The sequence below is a fragment of the Onychomys torridus genome, chromosome 8 (genome assembly GCF_903995425.1).
Source record: "Onychomys torridus chromosome 8, mOncTor1.1, whole genome shotgun sequence".
NCBI lineage: Eukaryota > Metazoa > Chordata > Mammalia > Rodentia > Cricetidae > Onychomys > Onychomys torridus.
In genome coordinates this window covers 74,766,840-74,785,495 of record NC_050450.1, presented here as the reverse complement: position 1 = coordinate 74,785,495, position 18,656 = coordinate 74,766,840, and the positions used below count along the sequence as shown (strand labels likewise).

General features: G+C 45.7%; 1 protein-coding gene across 4 annotated transcripts in view; it reads right to left on the bottom strand.

Moving 5' to 3' along the window:
- Positions 1-7,027: 7,027 nt before the first annotated feature.
- The window catches only part of Tubd1 (tubulin delta 1), a 34,807-nt gene continuing 23,178 nt past the window's right edge, over positions 7,028-18,656 (bottom strand). For 2 of the 4 annotated variants that reach the window (XM_036198171.1, XM_036198172.1), the window contains exon 9: positions 7,028-8,314. In XM_036198171.1, the coding sequence (XP_036054064.1) occupies positions 7,957-8,314 (358 nt within the window). In that variant the 3' untranslated portion in view covers positions 7,028-7,956. Of the gene's footprint in view, positions 8,315-17,598; positions 17,969-18,656 lie in introns of those variants that run through there. The other 2 variants (XM_036198173.1, XM_036198174.1) reach the window with 2 other exon arrangements.

Genomic DNA, 18,656 nt, shown 5'->3' with positions numbered 1-18,656 from the left:
GATGAAAGTTTACTTCTGCGTGTTTCTGTGTTTTATTCTTAATGTGATTTTTTTTTTCCTTTGACATTTTTCTGATTGACCTGTTCATTTTGTTTTGCTTGGTAGGAGAATAAACAACTTTCTTTCCTAGAATTGGTGTTAAGCCCCGGCAGGCCAGAAATACCTGCTTTGCTATAAATCCTGCCTGGGCACCTCTTGCTTGCCAGCCGTCGTGACATCTGCATGGCTGTACCACCTTGTCGGGTAGCTTATCAGACTGATGTTGACTGTTGGATCTCATGGCAACAGCAGTCGATGGGCTGTCTGACATCTTGGTATCTTTCATCTGACCATCTATATCAAATGTTTTCATTCAAACATAACCCAGCGTCATGGTTTAGTCCATAATCGTGGTCCTTACGTCTGACGACACTGGCACTTTCATGCCATATACTGCAGCAGTATCAAGAGGAACTAACTAGGAAACCGGGGTAGTAACATCATAACTAAGTAAATAAAGGAAAAGTCACTTTGCCTGTGAGTTTGGAAAGGCTGTTACTTTGTTGTTTTTGGTTGGTTGCTTGGTTTTTGTTTGTTTTTTGTTTTTCTTTTTTTCTTTTCTTTTCAGGGACTAACAGTTTGTTACCTGACCTTACTTGAAAAGCATTGCCCAAATTACAGATGGATTATTTATTTATTCATTTAGTTAGTTAGTTGAGATAAGGTCCCACTGTGTAGAGCATAGGGGCTAGTCTTGGACTCATAAGTGCTGGGCTTAGACCAGTATAATTTGTATAGTCTTAGCTAGCTAACATCAGAATTCCCACGCTAGGTTCCCCTTGTCTCAGCCCCTTCCTCCACCTATTTTAGTTCATGTTTACTTGAAGAAATAGGAGGTTAAGTATACTTAGATTAAATCTTTGGGATTTATTTCTAAACTTGACTCAGGGTAGAATATTGGAGAAAGAAAAACTATTTCCTAAGCTAAAAATCTAGGAGACTAGTCAGATCCCAAACCTTGTTCATTTGTCCTGGATCCCGAAGTGGTGTGATAAGCCTTTGTCCAGTTGCCTGGTTCCACTGACCACTAGCATGAATACAGCTGCATGCCTCCACAGATACTACTGCTTAGTTCCAGCCAGTAGGAGCCCAGGAAACTTGCAAATGTGATGGTTTGATATTCCTGAAACTTGAGAGGGCTTGGGCATTCCGACTCCATCTCTATCTACATAAGTCTCATTTGCTCCTTACCACACCCCAGCTAAATGACCCATCAGCAGTTTACACCCTTGAGCACTACCGTGAGAAGGGGAGTCAGGCCCGGCTTCCATGGCTTTCTGGAATCTGCATGTATCATAATCTGGATTGTGGAGCTCTGAGAAGGATGGTTTCATTTATTTGGATAGTGGGCGCATTGTCCAGTGGTTCTCAACCTGTGATGACCTCTTTGGCAAACCTCTATCTCCAAAAATATTTACATTATAATTCATAACAGTAGCAAAATTACATTTATGAAGTAGCAACAAAAATAATTTTGTAGTTGGGGATCACCACAACATGAAGAACTGCATTAAAGGGCCCCAGTGTTAGGAGGGTTGAGAACTACTGGCCTGGTCTCACGGGCTCCTAACAGTCTAGAAACAGTTAGGAGTGCAAGTGGCATTTTGCTGTCCACTAGGCATGGAAGTACATCCTGCCGCAAATGTTCCCAGTCTCGGCCTGTGTCCCCAGCATGCTGTGGTCTGTAGCATAAGGACAGAAAGAGTCCTGTTCACCAGTCATTCCGCTGTCACCCACCAAATACAAATACTGCACTAAGCTAAGTAAGCTGCCTGCTGTGAATGTTCCTGGAACTCCAGTCTTTGTTTTGTTCTCTTGCTTGTCTATTTGTTGTGAGACAGGGTTTCTCTGTGCAGTTATACTGTCCTGGAACTCCTTATGTAGATCAGGCTAGCCTCAAACTCAGACATTCACTTGCCTCAGCCTCCCAAGTGCAGAGACTAAAGGTATGTGCTACCACACCTGACCTTAACTCCAGGTTTTTAAACTGATATGTACCTTATCATCACTAAGATTTTATTGTTAATTATTTTTAATTACATATATCTCTGTACTACATGTGAACATGTATTACAGTGTCAAAAGAGGGCATTGTGTGCCCCGGAACTGGAATCACAGGCAAATGTGAGCTGCTCAATGTGGGTGTTAGGAGCTGAACCCAGGGCCTCTACACAAGCAGTATGTGCTCTTAACTACTGAGCCATCTTTCCAGTCCTTGTCTTCAGTTTTTCAATCATCAGATTATCTTATAGCATGCAGAACTGTCATAATGTATTCAGTCCACCAGGACCTTGTTTGCAGGCCCTGAGTTAAACCTACACTCCAGCACTGCTAAGCGCGCCACCACTGAGCTGCATCCCCGTTTGCACATGCTCTTTTGGATGTCATCTTGACAGGCTTTGTAGTAATTGAAGAGGAGTATGTGACCACACATTTCTTACTTTATTTTGAGGGGTGCTGTGCTTTGGAGGTTGTATGTTCATGTGTGTCTGTATGTGTCTTCTTTCCAGTGCTGAGGATTAGGCCCTGGGCCTTGGCTTGCTACATACATGGTACCAATAAACTTCATTCCAGCCTGAATGAAAGCTTTTTTTGTTTTGTATTGTTTTGTTTTAAACTACACTTTATTTTTTTATGTGAGTGTACACATGCCACAGTCAGTTCGTGAAAGTCAGAGGCCAACTTATGGGTGTATTCTCTCTTCCTACCATGTGAGTCTCAGGTATCAAACTCAGGTCCTCAGTCTTGGTGCTAGGCACCTCTGCAACAGAGCCATTTCTAAAAGTTCAAATAAGGCCGGGCATGGTGAAACACCTTTGATCCCAGCACTTGGGAGGCAGAAGCAAGATCTCTGTGAGTTTGAAGCCAGCTTGGTCTACATAGCCCTCGGACAGCCAAGACTACATGATCCTGTGTCAAAACAAAACAAACAATTAGTAAACAGACTTGGTGATCTCAGCACCAGGGAATCTGCAGCATTGCAGTCTTGAAATTGATGCCAGTAAAACCCTGTCTCAAGAAAGGGGGAAAGTCAGGCGGTGGTGGAGCACACTTTCAATCCCAGCACTCGAGAGGCAGAGGCAGGTGGGTCTCTGTGACCTTGGCACCAGCCTGGTCTACAGAGTGAGTTCCAGGACAGCCAGGGCCACACAGTGAAATCCTGTCTCAAAAAAGAGGGGGGGGGGGGGGTGGTGCTGATAGAAAAAGAATTTACTAGAAGGTATAAAAAAGGGGATATGGCCAGCATGATGGCTGAGTGGAGAAAGGTGCTTGCTGCCAAGTCTAACCACTTGAGTTCAGTCCCTGGGACCCACATGGTGGAAGGAGAGCCAACACCTGCAGATTGTCCTTGGACCTACACACACACACACACACACACACACACACACACACACACACTTACTAGATAAACGTAAAAAGGGAAACAACAGCTTTCAGAACCTTAGAGTAAACTGAATCCAGAGGATCTAGTATAGATTACTAGGTGAATATGCTTAAAACCACTTTTTTAAAAAAGGTTTGATGGCATGCCAGATCTTTTTGTTTTGTCTGTTTTAACACAGGGCTACTCTGTGTAGCCCTGCCTGTCCTGTAACCCTGTAGACCAGGCTGGCCTCGAACTCAGAGTGCTGAGATAAAAGGTGTATGCCACTACCCCTGGCCTGATCTTTTTTAATAGACACAAAATGCCATTCATTTTCTGCATAAATAACTTGGTTTTCTGTGTGTGTGTGCTGGTGGGCGTGTAGCATAGAGGGAGATGGGTCTGCTGTGGCCTGTGGAGTGTTCAGATCATAGGTAGGTGACACAGTACCAGGCTTAACTTGTTACCTTTAATTGCAACTAAGAATTGATCTAGCAAGAACCTAGGAACCCTTTTTAAAGCCAGTGTCCTATCCCTCATACTGGCCAACCTCCTCTGCCATTCTGCCATGTTTTACAGCAAACAATACACTATGCGGAACTACTGCATCTGAAAATGTCCCTGCCTTTATTCTCGGACAACACGGAAGAAGGCACGTGGTCTACCTTAGATGCTGAGCAGTTTAGGAGTCATCTATGCCCAGTTGACAGGGCCTTGGGTTTCAGTGCCTTCCCTGCAGGGCCAAGAGTTCACCTGAGGTAATATGTTTGCCTTGGAGGTGAGGCTGTGAATTGCAGCAAATAACCTACCAACCTGCATTTGCATGTTTAACCTGTTCCGGGAAGAGACCTTACAAAAGCCCTTGATACAGGGCTGCTTGCTCAGGCCTTCAGAATTGCAGCGTGCTGCGATAGACAGCTGCCAACTGGTCTTGTTCTTTGACCCACTGAACCGCACAGGTTTCTGTGTGGGTATTAATACGAAGTTAACAGGGAGGTGATTTTAGATGGCCCCTGCTCTCCACTGGGATTCGTTTCAGATCTGAACTTCAATTCTCCATCAGGAGACTGACCCAAGTCCAGTGAGAGTGAGTCAGCGGCCCGGGGCTGCTGGACCTGGGGACAGAAGCACAATTTCTGAGTGTGTGTTACCCAGATCCAGCAGCCAGTAACTCTTGAAGCATTGGACATCTGCCCCTCTCAAGGTAGCGTTTTTCACCGAGTGGTTTCCTTGAGTCTGTAGCAGTTGCCTTGAGCCAGCTTAGGACACCCTTTAGGGTTCACTTCAGTCCTGATCTCAATTGCTTCGGGAAGGAAGAGCATTTTACAGTGCGGGGTTTGCATGGAAATTCCCTTCTCCATCTGAAGCCAGGTGTCCAACCTATTTGTTAACCATTTCCAAATGACTCAAAGGACAGACAGGAAGTGCTTGGACACAGTCCAGCACCATTTCTACAAACCAGCCCTTATTTGCATTGGAAACCACATTCCAGAATTCTGAAAGGCTCCAGCCTCCTGGGACCTCTGAGCCACCCATGCCAACTGACAGTCGGAATCTTCAGGCAGTTCCTGGCCTCCTTGGATGGTCTTCTACCTAACATCTTGTTAATTCTGGAGGCCTCTGTAACAATTCTCCCCTCCCCCACCGTCCCAAATGTGGCATTTCCTGGCTGCCATCTCTCCCTTTTGCAGGACAGAAAACGAGCAGTCCTTTCCTCGGGGCCTCTTTGGACTGACCCAGCTGGACAGCATTACTTAATTGTCTTCTAGGCTGTTTTCAGATCAAAAAGAAAAATGTTTCAGGGGTAGTGAGGCCAGTTAGGCATTTGAGCAAAGGAGTGGCTATGCCTTGCCCTGGAGGTTAGATTGTGGTTGCTATCCTCCAGTCCCTCACCATGTGTGGAGACAAAGAACAGCACAATTACTCCCTGTGCCTTGGCCAGGTCCCCAAGGAATGGTGTTCTGCTCAACCCAGTCACGACCACCACCCCCAGGTAGGTAGTGATTGTATAGCAGTGGCTGTCCTGAAACTCGTTCTGTAGACCAGGCTGGCTTCGAACTCAGAGGTCCACTTGCCTCTGCCTCCTGAGCGCTAGGATTAAAGGTGTGTGCCACCACCGCCCAGCCCAATCACTTTTCAAGAAGGCCAAAAATAAAATGAGAAAGCCTCTCTCTGCAGCCCTTTCCCACCCATCAGGAAAGCAAGTCCAGGACCTCCAGCACAGTCACCCACACCGTGTGGCCATGCCCTTGGTGCTCTCCAGAGACCCCTGTTTTGCCCCTTGCCACTGCCTCTTCCCACTCCCAGGCCACTGTGGCACTTTACACTCAACAACACGGACAGCTCCCAGGGGCCTCTGCCCTGAACCAGGAAGCCCAGTGAGTTGCTGTAACTGATCATGATTGCTTGCTTTGTACTGGTCACTGTTTTCAGTGTCATTTCGAGTGTATTGTACTTAATCGTTTAATCCTCACTGCAACCCCAGGAGGGCATTAAGAGTGGGAGGGTCAGCAGTTTGTGGGTGGTAAGGGCAAGGACGAGGAAGTGGACGCGTAGGCCTTGGCAGTACAGCTCTTACGCACTCTGCTGTGTAGAAATCAGTGCAAAAGTTCAAGTTGCATCTTGTGATCACTGAGTTGGTGGAGAAAGGAAAACAGCAGAAAACCAAGGCCATTGCCTAAGAAGTCAGCAGCTTTCCCATCTCCCCAGTCATCTGTGTGGTCAGGTTCCCAGGATGCTCTTGGTAATGATGATTACTAGACAGTTCATAGTCCTTTTTTCTTTTCAATTTTCGGACAAGACCTCACTTTGTAGCCCTGGCTGACCTGAAACTTACCAAGATCTGCTTGCCTCTGCCTCTTGAGTTCTGGGATTAAAGCCCTACACCTTTCTCCATTTACAGAGTGCTTTCACATCTTGAGTTGTTTTAATCTTCCTAACAACCCTGGCACAGCTTTAGCCACACTTTAAGAACAGGGGTAGGGGGCAGAATATAGTGGTTGTTACTTATTTGCAGCGCTATTTACCATGTGAGAGAAAACACAAGGTACAACAAAACCCACTGTAAGAGTTTTTATTAGGGGAGGGAGAAGAGGGATTGTGCAGAACCTAATAGAGAAAAGAACGTGTGGGGAAAGGGGCGAAGGAAGAGGCGGAATCTGCATTTATAGGTTCCCCTGAGCATGCACATATGGGCTTAAGTAGCTACGTCAACAAAAAGAAGGGTAATTAATTTATAATTCACTTGTGTTCGCTCTGTTTTTGCCCCTAGAACATTATCTCTAAGGGTCCATTGTGTGCACAGCCAACAGCATGTGCTGAGTGAGTACTACAGCAGACCAGTTAGAAGCTACTCTCCAAGTGGAGGCCGGGGTGTGAGCCCACGCTGGAGTAAAAGAGGCAAGGGAAGTGAGGAAAGGCTGGGGGAGGGGGCGGCTCACACAAGCACGAGGCCCTGAGTGGATTCCCAGCATCCATATCTGCCCCCCAGCACTGGGGGAGCAGAAACCAGAGGGTCCCCAGAGCTCACTGACCAGTCAGCCTAGTTAGTCAATGAGTTCCACGAGAGACCTTGCCTCAAAAAGTGTCAGAGACAAGGAACATCTGACATCAACCTCTGACCTCCACATGCATACACCACACAGATAGAAGAGAAGAAAGAAAATGGCCACCCTCTAGGAAAGACGTGTAAAAGGAGGAGCAGGTGTGAGGAGGCTTCCACTCAGGTTTCTGGCTCCCACCCTGTTCTGCTGGTACACACACTGCACTTCACAGGACCGTGAGCAAATGCCCTCTGAGCTTTCCCATAAGCGGTAGCAGCCTTCGCTTGTGTAGCATTTGCTGAAAAGATGCCACTGTGGCTAGAGCTTTGAGTCACAGGAAACGAAAACTTCCCTCTCCTGTTGTGTCCCTGGCTCCTCCCTGTGAGGCTGGAGGGTGGTGATTCCTGGATAGATGGTCTTTCTATATAAGGAGAAAAGTTGGTACCGGGAGCTGCTGTCTGCCCCTGGATGACAGAAGCCACCACAGCCAGGAGCCCAGATGTGTTTCCAAGGCAGAGTGAGGGCTTTCCCAGCAGCCTCTGCCAACCCCAAAGGCAGCATTGTGACTCTGGTGCATCTTCCGGACTGTGTGGTGAAAGCAGTTTTCCACTTGGCTGCTTTGGTGCTGAGGTTGTTTACATGTTTTAGTAAATGAGTTATTACTTATTGAAGTTGGCTGGAAAGGCATTCAGAATAAATGGCATGTGACCACAATGACAGCACTCTGCAGGAGCATCAGGGTTCAGCAAGAGAGGTTTAACTTGTGTCTACTGTGGTGGAGAATGGATGAAAGCGAATTCCACTCGCAGGTTCCTGGGGTGATTGGGGTGTCCCTGTTCTAGGGTTCTCATGGACTCTGACATAACTAGCTGCTGATCCTGTGAAGATGTGGACAAGAAGTTCTGAAGAGGGATGCTGCAAGGTCCTTCCAGAATGTACCAGTCAATTCCTGGTGCTCTGCGTTCACTTCAAAAAGTAATGGAATCTGGAGATGGGGAGAGAACTCTGCTCCTAAGAGCACCGCTGCTTTCCCAGAGGATCCAGTGCCTCTTCCTGCCTCTGGACACGGGGCAAGCCACAAAGACTCCATGGAGGCCTGGGGGTGCAGCGTAGGCGGTAGAGAGCTTGCCTGGCATGCATGAAGCCCTTGTCCTGCACTTGCCTGAACAGGCATGGTGGTGCCAGCCGAGAATCCCAGGAGTTGATCACAAACCCAAGGCCACACCTTGGGAGATGGCTCCACACTGACACCTGCTGTTCTTCCACAGGAACCACGTTTGTTTGACAGCACCCATGTTGGTGACCTCGGTTCCAGAGGATCCCATACCCTCTTCTGATCTCCACAGGCTCCTGTGCACCCATGGCATACCTAAATACAATAAGTTCAAGGTCATCCTCAGCTACATAGCAAGTCAGAGACAAACCTGGAATACATGAGGCCTTGTCAGAGGGAAAAGTTTTCCTAGTCTCTGCAGAAGGAATATTCCTAATTAACTCGTCCCACCCTTGGTTATAATTTCTGACTCACCAGACTTTAGTCTCTATTCAGACTGTTTCCATGTGGGTGTTAGCATCCTTTAATAAATTATTTCCTTAGCCACTGTGTTGGGTGCCTGACACCTCAGCTACTTAGGAGGCTGAGACAGGAAAAGAAGCACATCTTGAGCCAGAAGCTCAGAGCAATCTAGCAATCAAAGATGTCAGGTATGAGGATGCACACCTTCAACTCCAGTGCGAGAGGCAGAAGTAGGTGGATCTGTGTGTGTTTGAGGCCAGCCTGGTTTCCATAGCAAGTTCTAGAGCCACACAGTAAGACTGTCAAAAACAAACAAGCGGGGAGTGGGGAGAGGCAAGGTTTCAGGGATAGAGCTCAATTGGTTTAGTGTTTGCCTAGCAAGCAGGAAGCCTTGGGCTCCCTAACACCACACAGATAAGACAAGGCAGTGCACACCTGTGATCCCAGATAGCACAGTTGGGAAAATGCTTTATGTGTAGATGTCTTATCATCACGTGTGCACCATGTGTGTACCTGATGCCCAAGGAGGCCAGAAGGCATTAGATCCCCTTGGACTGGGGCTACAGAAGGATGTAAGCCTCTATGTGGGTGCTGGACTCCAAATCCAGCACACTGGAAGAGCGGCCAGTGCCCTTAACTTCCGGGCGAAAGACTCTGTCTTAAAAAGAGACAACAAAACTGGGTGTAACGGTGTGCATTTGTCTCCAAACAAAAGCCAGAGGGGAGGGAGGATGGCTAAGTAGGAAAAGATGCTTGCTGCAGAAGGCTGATGACCTGGGTTCAATCCCTAGGACCCACATGGTGGAAGGAAAGAACCAACTCCCACAAAATGTCCTCTGACCTCCACACACAAACAAACTTCTATGTAATCCTGGCTATCCTGGAACTAGCTATGTAGACCAGGCTGGCCTCAAACTCAGAGATCCACCTGACTCTGTTTCCTGTGTGCTGGGATTAAAGGCATGAGGCATCACTCCTGGCCAAATTCCTTATGTTTTTAAACCTGTCTTCAGGTGTGTGTGTGTGTGTGTGTGTGTGTGTGTGTGTGTGTGTGTGTGTACACACACCAAAGGACAATTTATAGGGGTTATTTTTCTCCTTCTACCCTGTGGGTTGGGGAAATTGAACTTGGGTCATGACTTTACCTGCTGAATTACATTACTGGTCTGTTTTGTTTTTGAGACATAATTTTATGTGCCCCAGCCTGGCCTGGAAGTCTCTATGTAGCCAAGGATGACTTTGAACTTCTAAACCTCCTGCCTCCACTTCCAGAGTGCTGGGATTACAGGCATACTGTGCCCAGTTTATGTAGTTCTGGGTATTGAACCTAGGACTTCAAGCATGCCAGGCAAGCCCTCTGCTACCGTAGTCACTTTTCCAGCCCTGGGGTTTGGTTTGCTTTGGTTGGTTGGTTGACATAGGGCTTCATGTTGCCCAGGTTGGACTTGAACTTGCTATGTAGCTTAAGCTAGTCTTGAACTTCTGACCCTCCTGCCTTCCCTTCCCAAGTGCTGGGATTACAGAGTGATTTTGAAGTGTGTGTGTGAGGTTGGAGAGAGCTCAGCAGTTGGGAGCACTTGCTGCCTGGTCCTGAGGACTTAACAGGCTTCAGTGTGTCCTTGTCATTTGTCAGCTGTACATTTCTTCTGGAGTTAGAGGTCTAAGTTCATCTGTCTAGTACACATGGAGTTTCTTGTGAGCCAGGCATATGCTTGCCAGCACAGACTGGACCAAGTGGTGACTGTCTTCCTGCCAGGGGCCAGGTTGGACTCATTTGTTTACCACCCTCTCAGCACGGTCTTTCCTCGAAGGTGTTCGGTGTATGTTTGTTGAATTCAGCTCACATCCTGCTCTTGCATACTGAACTCATAAGTCCAGCCTAAGCAAAAAACCCTTTTCCCAAAAGGAAACTGCCATCTTTCACCTTATGTCTTTTTTGTTGTTTTTGGAGACAGGGTTTCTCTTTATAGCCCTGGTTGGCCTGAAACTCACTCTGCAGACAAGGCTGGCCTTGAACTCAAAGAGATCCACTTACCTCTGCCTCCCAAGTGCTGGCATTAAAGGCGTGCACCACCACTGCCGCCGGGCTTACGTTTCTTACTACCTTGTTCCCATGCCCTCTCACCTAGTAAATATAAGGAAGTTTTGTTCACACTTTTACAATTCGATGAACTTTGCTCTTGAACTATCTAGAACAACTCAGTCCCTCATATCTCACTTAAAATATAATTTGAAAGTATTTGTCTAATTTTAAATGTTAAAGAGAAACAGGTAAAGTTAATATTACTAGCCTAATATCCATAAAATTACAATAATTAAAATATTGATATTTTGGGCTGGAGAGATGGCTCAGGGGTTAAGAGCACTGACTGCTCTTCCAGAGGTCCTGAGTTCAATTCCCAGCAACCACATGGTGGCTCACAGTGAGATCTGTAATGAGATCTGGTGCCCTCTTCTTGCCTGCAGGGATACATGCAGACAGAACACTGTATACACAATAAATAAATCTTTTTTTAAAAATCATTAAAAAAGAATGTTAAAAAATATTAATATTTCTTTTTTTTGTTTGTTTTTCAAGGCAGGGTTTCTCTGTTTAACAGTCCTGGCTGTCCTGGAACTCACTTTGTAGACCAGGTTAGCCTCAAACTCACTGAGATCCACCTGCCTCTGCCACCCAAGCGCTGGGATTAAAGGTATGCACCACCACTGCCTGGCCAATATTTCATATTCTTTTATTCATGTAGTCTTTTTTTTTTTTCTTGTATCATTGGAGATTAAGCCCTGGTCCTTGCACACACTAGCCAAGTGCTTGGCCACTGAGCTACATTCCCATTACCATATTGTCTCAGAAGTCTGATGTGTGTTCTACATTCATGGCACTAACCACATGTGGTGAATGGCCATATTTTTGGACAATAGTATCTTTGATTTTTTTTTTTTTTTTTTGAGTTGAGGATCGAACCCAGGGCCTTGTGCTTGCTAGGCAAGCGCTCTACCACTGAGCTAAATCCCCAACCCCGTATCTTTGGATTTTTGTGTACACTTAACTACTTAAGTTCAAGTAGAACAAGGCCAGAGAAACATCTACTATAGTGATTTCACTGGCAAAGGGGAACTATGACAAAGCATTACTTGCTAAGTGATATGTCATTTGAATCTTTTAAATATTTTAAAATAATTTCTTGTTTTTTGTTTTTTAAACAAGGTCTTGACATAGAGCCCATGCCTCCTCTTAATTCCCTATGTTCCTGACCCTGCTGTCCTAAGGGCTGTAACACTCAGGCTCGCTCTTTTTAAACTATTCTTATAACTAGTCATACCTTTTGCCATTAATTAAAGCCAGCAATTCAAAGCTGGCTTTAATTACTACCTGGCATAGTAGCACCCACTTAGGATTCCAATACCTGGGAAGTAGAGACAGGTGGAGCGTGATGATTTTGAGGCTAGCCTGGGCTACTTAGTAAGGTGCTGTCTCAAAAGCAAACAAAACAAAAACTAAATTACTTTGTTGTTGTTTTGGGTTTTTTTTTTTGTTTTGTTTTTGTTTTTTTTTTTTTTAAATTTTCAAGACAGGGTTTCTCCGTGTAGCTATGGTACTTGTCCTAGATCTCACTCTGTAGCCCAGGCTGGCCTCAAACTCACAGAGATCCACCTGCCTCTGCCTCCTGAGTGCTGGGATTAGAGGTGTGCACCACCACCGTCGGCCCAAATGACTTTTGAAATGCTTGTAAACTGCATGCTCAGGGAGCATGCGCTCCCTCTGTTTTGTTTCCATAGCTTGAATTCCCTGTTCTCCCCTCCACTGAACTGACAGTCCCCAGAAACTGGAAACTTGCAGCGTTTATCTTAGCTCCTTGTGTACACTTTCCAGTTTGTAGAATTGGGCCCTGTCTGCTGCTAAGGCTGACCTCCATCTTCCACGACACTTCAGGGTGTAGGCCCAAGCAATTAGTGAATAGAAAACATAGACCCTGGTTTTTGGGGTTTTTTTTAGTTTACATTCCTAAACTACCCCCCAAAAAATACTTGTGATTAATGAGGGATGACAGTGTCTTTTAAGTTAGTCATCAAAAATGACAGGTCAGCTGATAAAACCGTATTTGGTAAGAAGATGGCAGGAGAAGAGAAGGTGGACTGCCAAGTGTGGGCTCACGGGGAGGGAACAGTGGGAGAGAGACATATGGAGTGTGTTTTAAAACATTCGACAAGCATTCAAGTGTGATAAACATGGTGGTCAGAAGAGGAATCGCTGGTATGCATGCTCTAAAGTTGTCCCAAGCCAGAAGAGACATTGCAACATTCAAAGCCCAGGCCAACACTCCCCATGTTGTTCTTTCTGGAACTACATTCTTTCCCATTAAAAAAAACAAAAAATTGAATATATACACAGTCAAAAGCAATAATTAGGAAGCCAGAATCGTAGCTTCACACAGCAAAAGAAACCCTGCATTATTGTAAGCTCTTCTTCCATCTTCCTGCAGTACTGACCCAGCATCCATAACACCCTCGATGGATGCCTACCACGCACTGAAGACATTGCTGAATGAATGAATGAACTGGCCGAGAACTGGCGGTTCTGAGTGATGGGTGGAGCTACGACCGCTGGGATGGGGGATGGGTGGGGAGTGCTGGTGGGCAGAGACGGACTAAAAGGCTAGGAGGAGACAAAAGGGCAAGAAGGCCTGAAAAGAAGCAGTCTACGCTCCCACCACACCCACTGCCCACAGGGTGCCCCTCACTCCGAGTATAGTCCAGGCTGGCCCTCCTTTCCTGAGCCTCCTCAAGGTCAGGACAACAGGTGTGTGCCACCATACTTGGCTTCAAAATTACATTTCAAAAGTCTTCTCACTCCACCTGGGAGCTCCTGCCTCTGTTTCCTCCCTGGTTGGTGCATTTCTGATGGCCTCCTAAATTCCAAAGCGTTGCCTTCAGCCTCCTCATGGGTCACGTTTGTTTGGTTTGGTTCAGGCAGGGGCATCTCAACGTATTGCCAGGGTTGACCTCCGTCCTGGGCTGCCTGTCCTGCCTTAGCGCCCCCCCCTCCCCCTTGCAGCTGAGGCTATAAGCACATGCCACACACCTGGCCTCCAGGGTTAATTTTTGCAACTCTAACTTTAAAAAGAAGTCATTACAAAATTTTCTTTTGAAAACGCTATTTTCCATGTAAATGATTAAAACAAGCTTCATATATTTTGATGTCCACATGTGTCAAATAATGGAGTACTTGAAAAAAAAAAATGTTCACACACGGATGGGTCCTGAGTGCTTATAGGAATTTCCTTCAGATATTCACCTGCTGTTGATTACACGGATTTCAAATAAAAATGCCTTCACCTCATTTGTACCTCGTGAATCCCTGCCTCAAATATCAAGTGATTTCAACTTCTGACTTCTCTCAGGCATTCCTTCTAGTAAGATCCCTGAGTCAGCTCCCCCCAGTGAGCTCATGCAGTCACGGGTCTTCATTAACATTGGTTTCTTCTGGGAATTTAAGTCCTTGGATGTATCCAGAGCTGAAGAATTCTGTCTTGTGAGAATTATGATCTAATTATTCCTCAAATATATTTGAGTTAACAAAATGCAGCCAGTGGGGTGTGCCTTCAGCAGCTAAACCAACTATCTACATTCCTTCAAAATAAGATATGGTCCAGTATTTTAAACCATAGCAACAGTTGATAAGAAAAACAGCAAAAAGGTAATTATTTCCATGTGGAAAGAAAAGCAAGAAAGCAGCAAAGCTGGGAACTATTGTTTTTCCATGCAAAATAAGTTACTACTGGCAGATTGGGCAGAAATAGCCAATGCCCATTTTATATTTGTTGATACACTGTGTATGATATATTTAATTGAAAAACGTTTCCTTCAAACATACTGCCAAATAGTGTGTGTATGTGTGATTCTCCAGAGTGAAACAATATCTCCTTATATTAATTTCATCTAGTACTGTATTGCCTTTGTGATAATTTTCTCATTTTAACAGAACATATGGGTGAATGATATTTTTACTGCAGGGCTGACAAGATTGACTCACCTGGCAAAGGTACCCGCCACCAGGCCTTATGACCTGAGTGTGAGCCTCTGGACACAGAACTGACTCCTCCAAGTTGCCCTCTGCTGCCCAAATCCACACTGTGGCACAGGCATGCCCACACGTACACACTCACACAAACATACACAACAATAACTGTAACACAAATTGACCAAAAAGCATACAAACTGCCTTCTATAGCAACTCAAAACCTAGTAGTCTTTAAGCACCAGAATCAAATCATGTTCTGCTCTGACATTCTGCAGTCCACAGCCAAATCTGACCCAGGTCACTCATTCCCAGAGAGTTGAAGAAAAACCAACAATTAACACAGTTACCTGTCTACTTAAAAAAAAAAAAAAAAGATTGATGTGGTGGCCAAGTCTTCAATTCCAGCACCCAGAAGGCAGAAGCAATTGGATCTCTGATTTTGAGGTCAATCTGAGTTCGAGGCCAGCCAGGGCTGCACAGTGAGAATGGTCTCAGAATAAATATTGGATATGTATGGGTGCATGCACATGTCATGGCACAAGTGTGGTCAGAGTACGTTTCTCTTCTGTCACATAGGTCCAGGGATGGGTCTCAGTCATCAGGCTTGGCAGCAACTGCCTTTACCTCTGAACCATCTCTCCACACCCTGCTTTGTTTTTGAGACAAGGTCTTGCTGTGTGTATAGCCCTGTCTGACCTGGAACTTGGTATCCGCTCAAGCTGTCCATTAACTCCTGAGCCTCTTGCCTCCATCTCCCAAGTGCTGGATTACAATGTTGGCGACAGCATCTAAACTTCTTTGGTCCAGGCTCATCTTGAACTCCTGACTGAACAGATCCTCCTGCCCCAGCCACCTAAGCACAGAAGTACCCGGTACACAGCTGCACCTGGCCCAATGTTCATTTTTAAATAGCTGAGTAAAGTGGCTTATTATATTCAGGATCGATGGTCACACTGTAGCCTTAGACAACATCTCCCTCTTGTGGTTCAAAGCATATATTTTCAAAGGTAAACATAGTGACAAAATTGTAGTTCTCAGACCCAAGTATAGTGGCTGATGCTTAACACTTGGGAAGCTGAGGCCAAAGCTGGAGAATCATAGCAAGTTCCAGGCCATCCTGGGCTACAGAGACCCAGCCTCAAAAACAAAACAAAAACGAACAAACGAAGATGGAGAGATGGCCCGGGGTTAGGAGGTGCCTGCTGTACTGGCAGAGAATCAGAGTTCAGTTCCCAGAACCAACAACTGTATCTCCAACTCCAGAGGATATGACATCTGCTGGCCTCCATGGGTACCTTCATACATGTGTGTGTGTGTGTGTGTGTGTGTGTGTGCGCGCGCGCGCGCACACACACACCACATGAAACCTTTCTTTTTTCCTTTTTTTTTTTCTGGAGCTGAGGACCGAACCCAGGGCCTTGCACTTGCTAGGCAAGTGCTCTACCACTGAGCTAAATCCCCAACCCTGAAACCCCTTTTTTAAAAGCCTACATGCATACTCCTAAGTATTTTTTTTTTTTTAGCTTTCATTTGAACTGTGAAAGTTTAGATCATAATTAGTAATCTTTTTCAAGTAACAAGGGAAGATTTAGAAACGTGAAGACAATGCATTTCCTTTCCCGGGTACGTACGGGATGTGTCAGTCAAGAGTTGGTGAAGTTGTTTTTAACTAGGCTCCGAGGGGCGTGAGCTTCCTCTGGAGGCCAAGGCAGAGGGATCTCTTGAGCCCAACAGTTTGAGACCCTATCCTAACAAAATGATGTTCTTTACAGAAGCATTGCTTTTTTTTTTCTTACAAATGAAATACCAAATACATGTTGTAGCAAGCTTTCTTTTGAGCCACCAACTAGTTAGTCCCCAGTCGTGACATGAATGCTCAGCCTTCTCTCACGCTTGTCCCACTGGCTCTTATGACTTCACTTGTTCCTCTGTGGCTGGCCTCCAGGCTTTTGGCCTTTCTTTCCTCTGTCTGTCCTACTTTGCTGCTTCCTCCATGTTGGACTGGCTCGAGGCTGCCTGGATGGCTGGCCCGGCATCTTCTTCTTTCTCCCTCACCCTCTCTGCTCTCTTCTCTCTTCTCCCTAGATCCCCCTCCTACTTATTCTCTCTGCCCACCAGCCTCACCTGTCCCTCTTCTGCCTAGCATAGCTATTGGGCATTCAGCCTTTTTTTGTTTGGTTGGGTTTTGTTGTTGTTTTGTTTTGTTTTTTTGAGACAGGGTTTCTCTGTGTAGCTTTGGAGCCTGTCCTGGAACTCACTCTCTAGACCAGGCCATTGAGCTCTTTATTAGACCAATCAGGTGCCTTAGGCAGGCCAGGTAAAACAGCAACACGTCTTTACACCATTAAACAAATGCAGCATGAACAAATGTAACACACCTTACATAGTTAAAGTGATAGTCCGCAACATAGATTTTCACTGAAAAAATGCTATAGTCCATTGAAGTGTTTTCTTCATATCTGTGGACAACGTACATAAATTAGAACCAGTGTTCTGGTTTTTCCAATTATGTGAGTGTTTTATTTATCACTGAAGAAAAAACACAGCAGCAAGTTCTGTGTTGGCTTCGGAAAGACCAAAGGCTACTACTTTTCAACACGCTACTCCACTCCAAATGAAGTCAACACAGCCATCACTACACATTACTTGTTGAAACAATCTATCTTGAAGAAAGAAAATTAGGAAAAAGAATCGAATTCCTCCAAATCACACATTTGTAAATACTGTCATATTTAAAAGGCTTGAGAGGCATGAATTAGTGGAAACGTAGTTTTCTTTGGCAATAGTAAAAAAGACTCAGCAACAGTTTACCAAATTCAGCATTCTCTTTTATTCCTTTAACAGATGGGACTTTAGAGCAAGTATCTGTATTTATTTAACTATTCTGAGATAGGGTCTCATGTAGCCCAAGTTGGCCTGGAACTCTCGATGTAGCCAAAGATGGCCTTGAGCTCCTGATTCTCCTGCTTCTACTTCCAGAGTGCTGGGATCACACGTGACCTCTGCTGAGCATGGCTCAATTCTGAAAATATTTTAGTCCAAGCACATACACAAGGCCCTGGGTTCGGTCCTCAGCTCCGGAAAAAAAAAGGAAAAAAGAAAGGTTTCATGTGGTGTGTGTGTGTGTGTGTGTGTGTGTGTGAAGGTACCCATGGAGGCCAGCAGATGTCATATCCTCTGGAGTTGGAGATACAGTTGTTGGTTCTGGGAACTGAACTCTGATTCTCTGCCAGTACAGCAGGCACCTCCTAACCCCGGGCCATCTCTCCATCTTCGTTTGTTCGTTTTTGTTTTGTTTTTGAGGCTGGGTCTCTGTAGCCCAGGATGGCCTGGAACTTGCTATGATTCTCCAGCTTTTCCTCTTGGGGTCAGAGACTCCCGTAACCGGCAACCACTTGTTCTAACAATGTAAAACTGTCCAAGAAATCTTCCTCCTCTATTCCAGATCTTGTGTACTGATGAATGTAGGCTCTGGTGAAAAGCAGAAACTGTCAAAGCAACAGATCCAGGCAAACGAGAAACTAAACAATAGACAGACCTTTCCTGGCTTGTGAGCATTCAAAGCTCACAGCACCTCTTGGGGACCTTCCTTACGTGTGGGACGCTTGTTTACTCAGAATCAGTAAATGACACCAGCAAACTCCAGCCTGCTTTCACACTCCCTCTGCCTTATGTCCAGAGGACACGGGAAGGCGGCATGTCGGACTCTGTAGTCCTGGCTCAGTACGAGGCAAGAGGCAACTGCCTCCAGATCAACTCTAAAAAGGAGCCCAGAAGGTCCACTTAAGGTCTGACATTAGAACTGAATCTAGGGTTCTGCCTTGGTGGTTTTCTCAGACCCTTCCCATCCAAATGTTCTGGGTCACAGCAAACCCAGCTCCCAGAAGAACAGCAAGGCAGGTATGAGGTAAACTGGCATCATAGCAAGAGGAAGAGCTTGGACCAAAAGAGGACTTGGGATCCAGGTGAGGAGGAGATGGGCTGTGGAGTAACCTGGGAGGATGACTAGGCCTGGGGAATCCTAACCCTTTTCAGTCATCTGGGGAATTGAATGTTGACAGCAACTAACTAACTGTCTATGGGAAGAGGCTGAGAAGCCACCAAGACTTCCCTCAATACATTACTATTATTGAGAAGGACCAGAGTACCCTCCACTTCCTGGGACCTTTTTCTTGT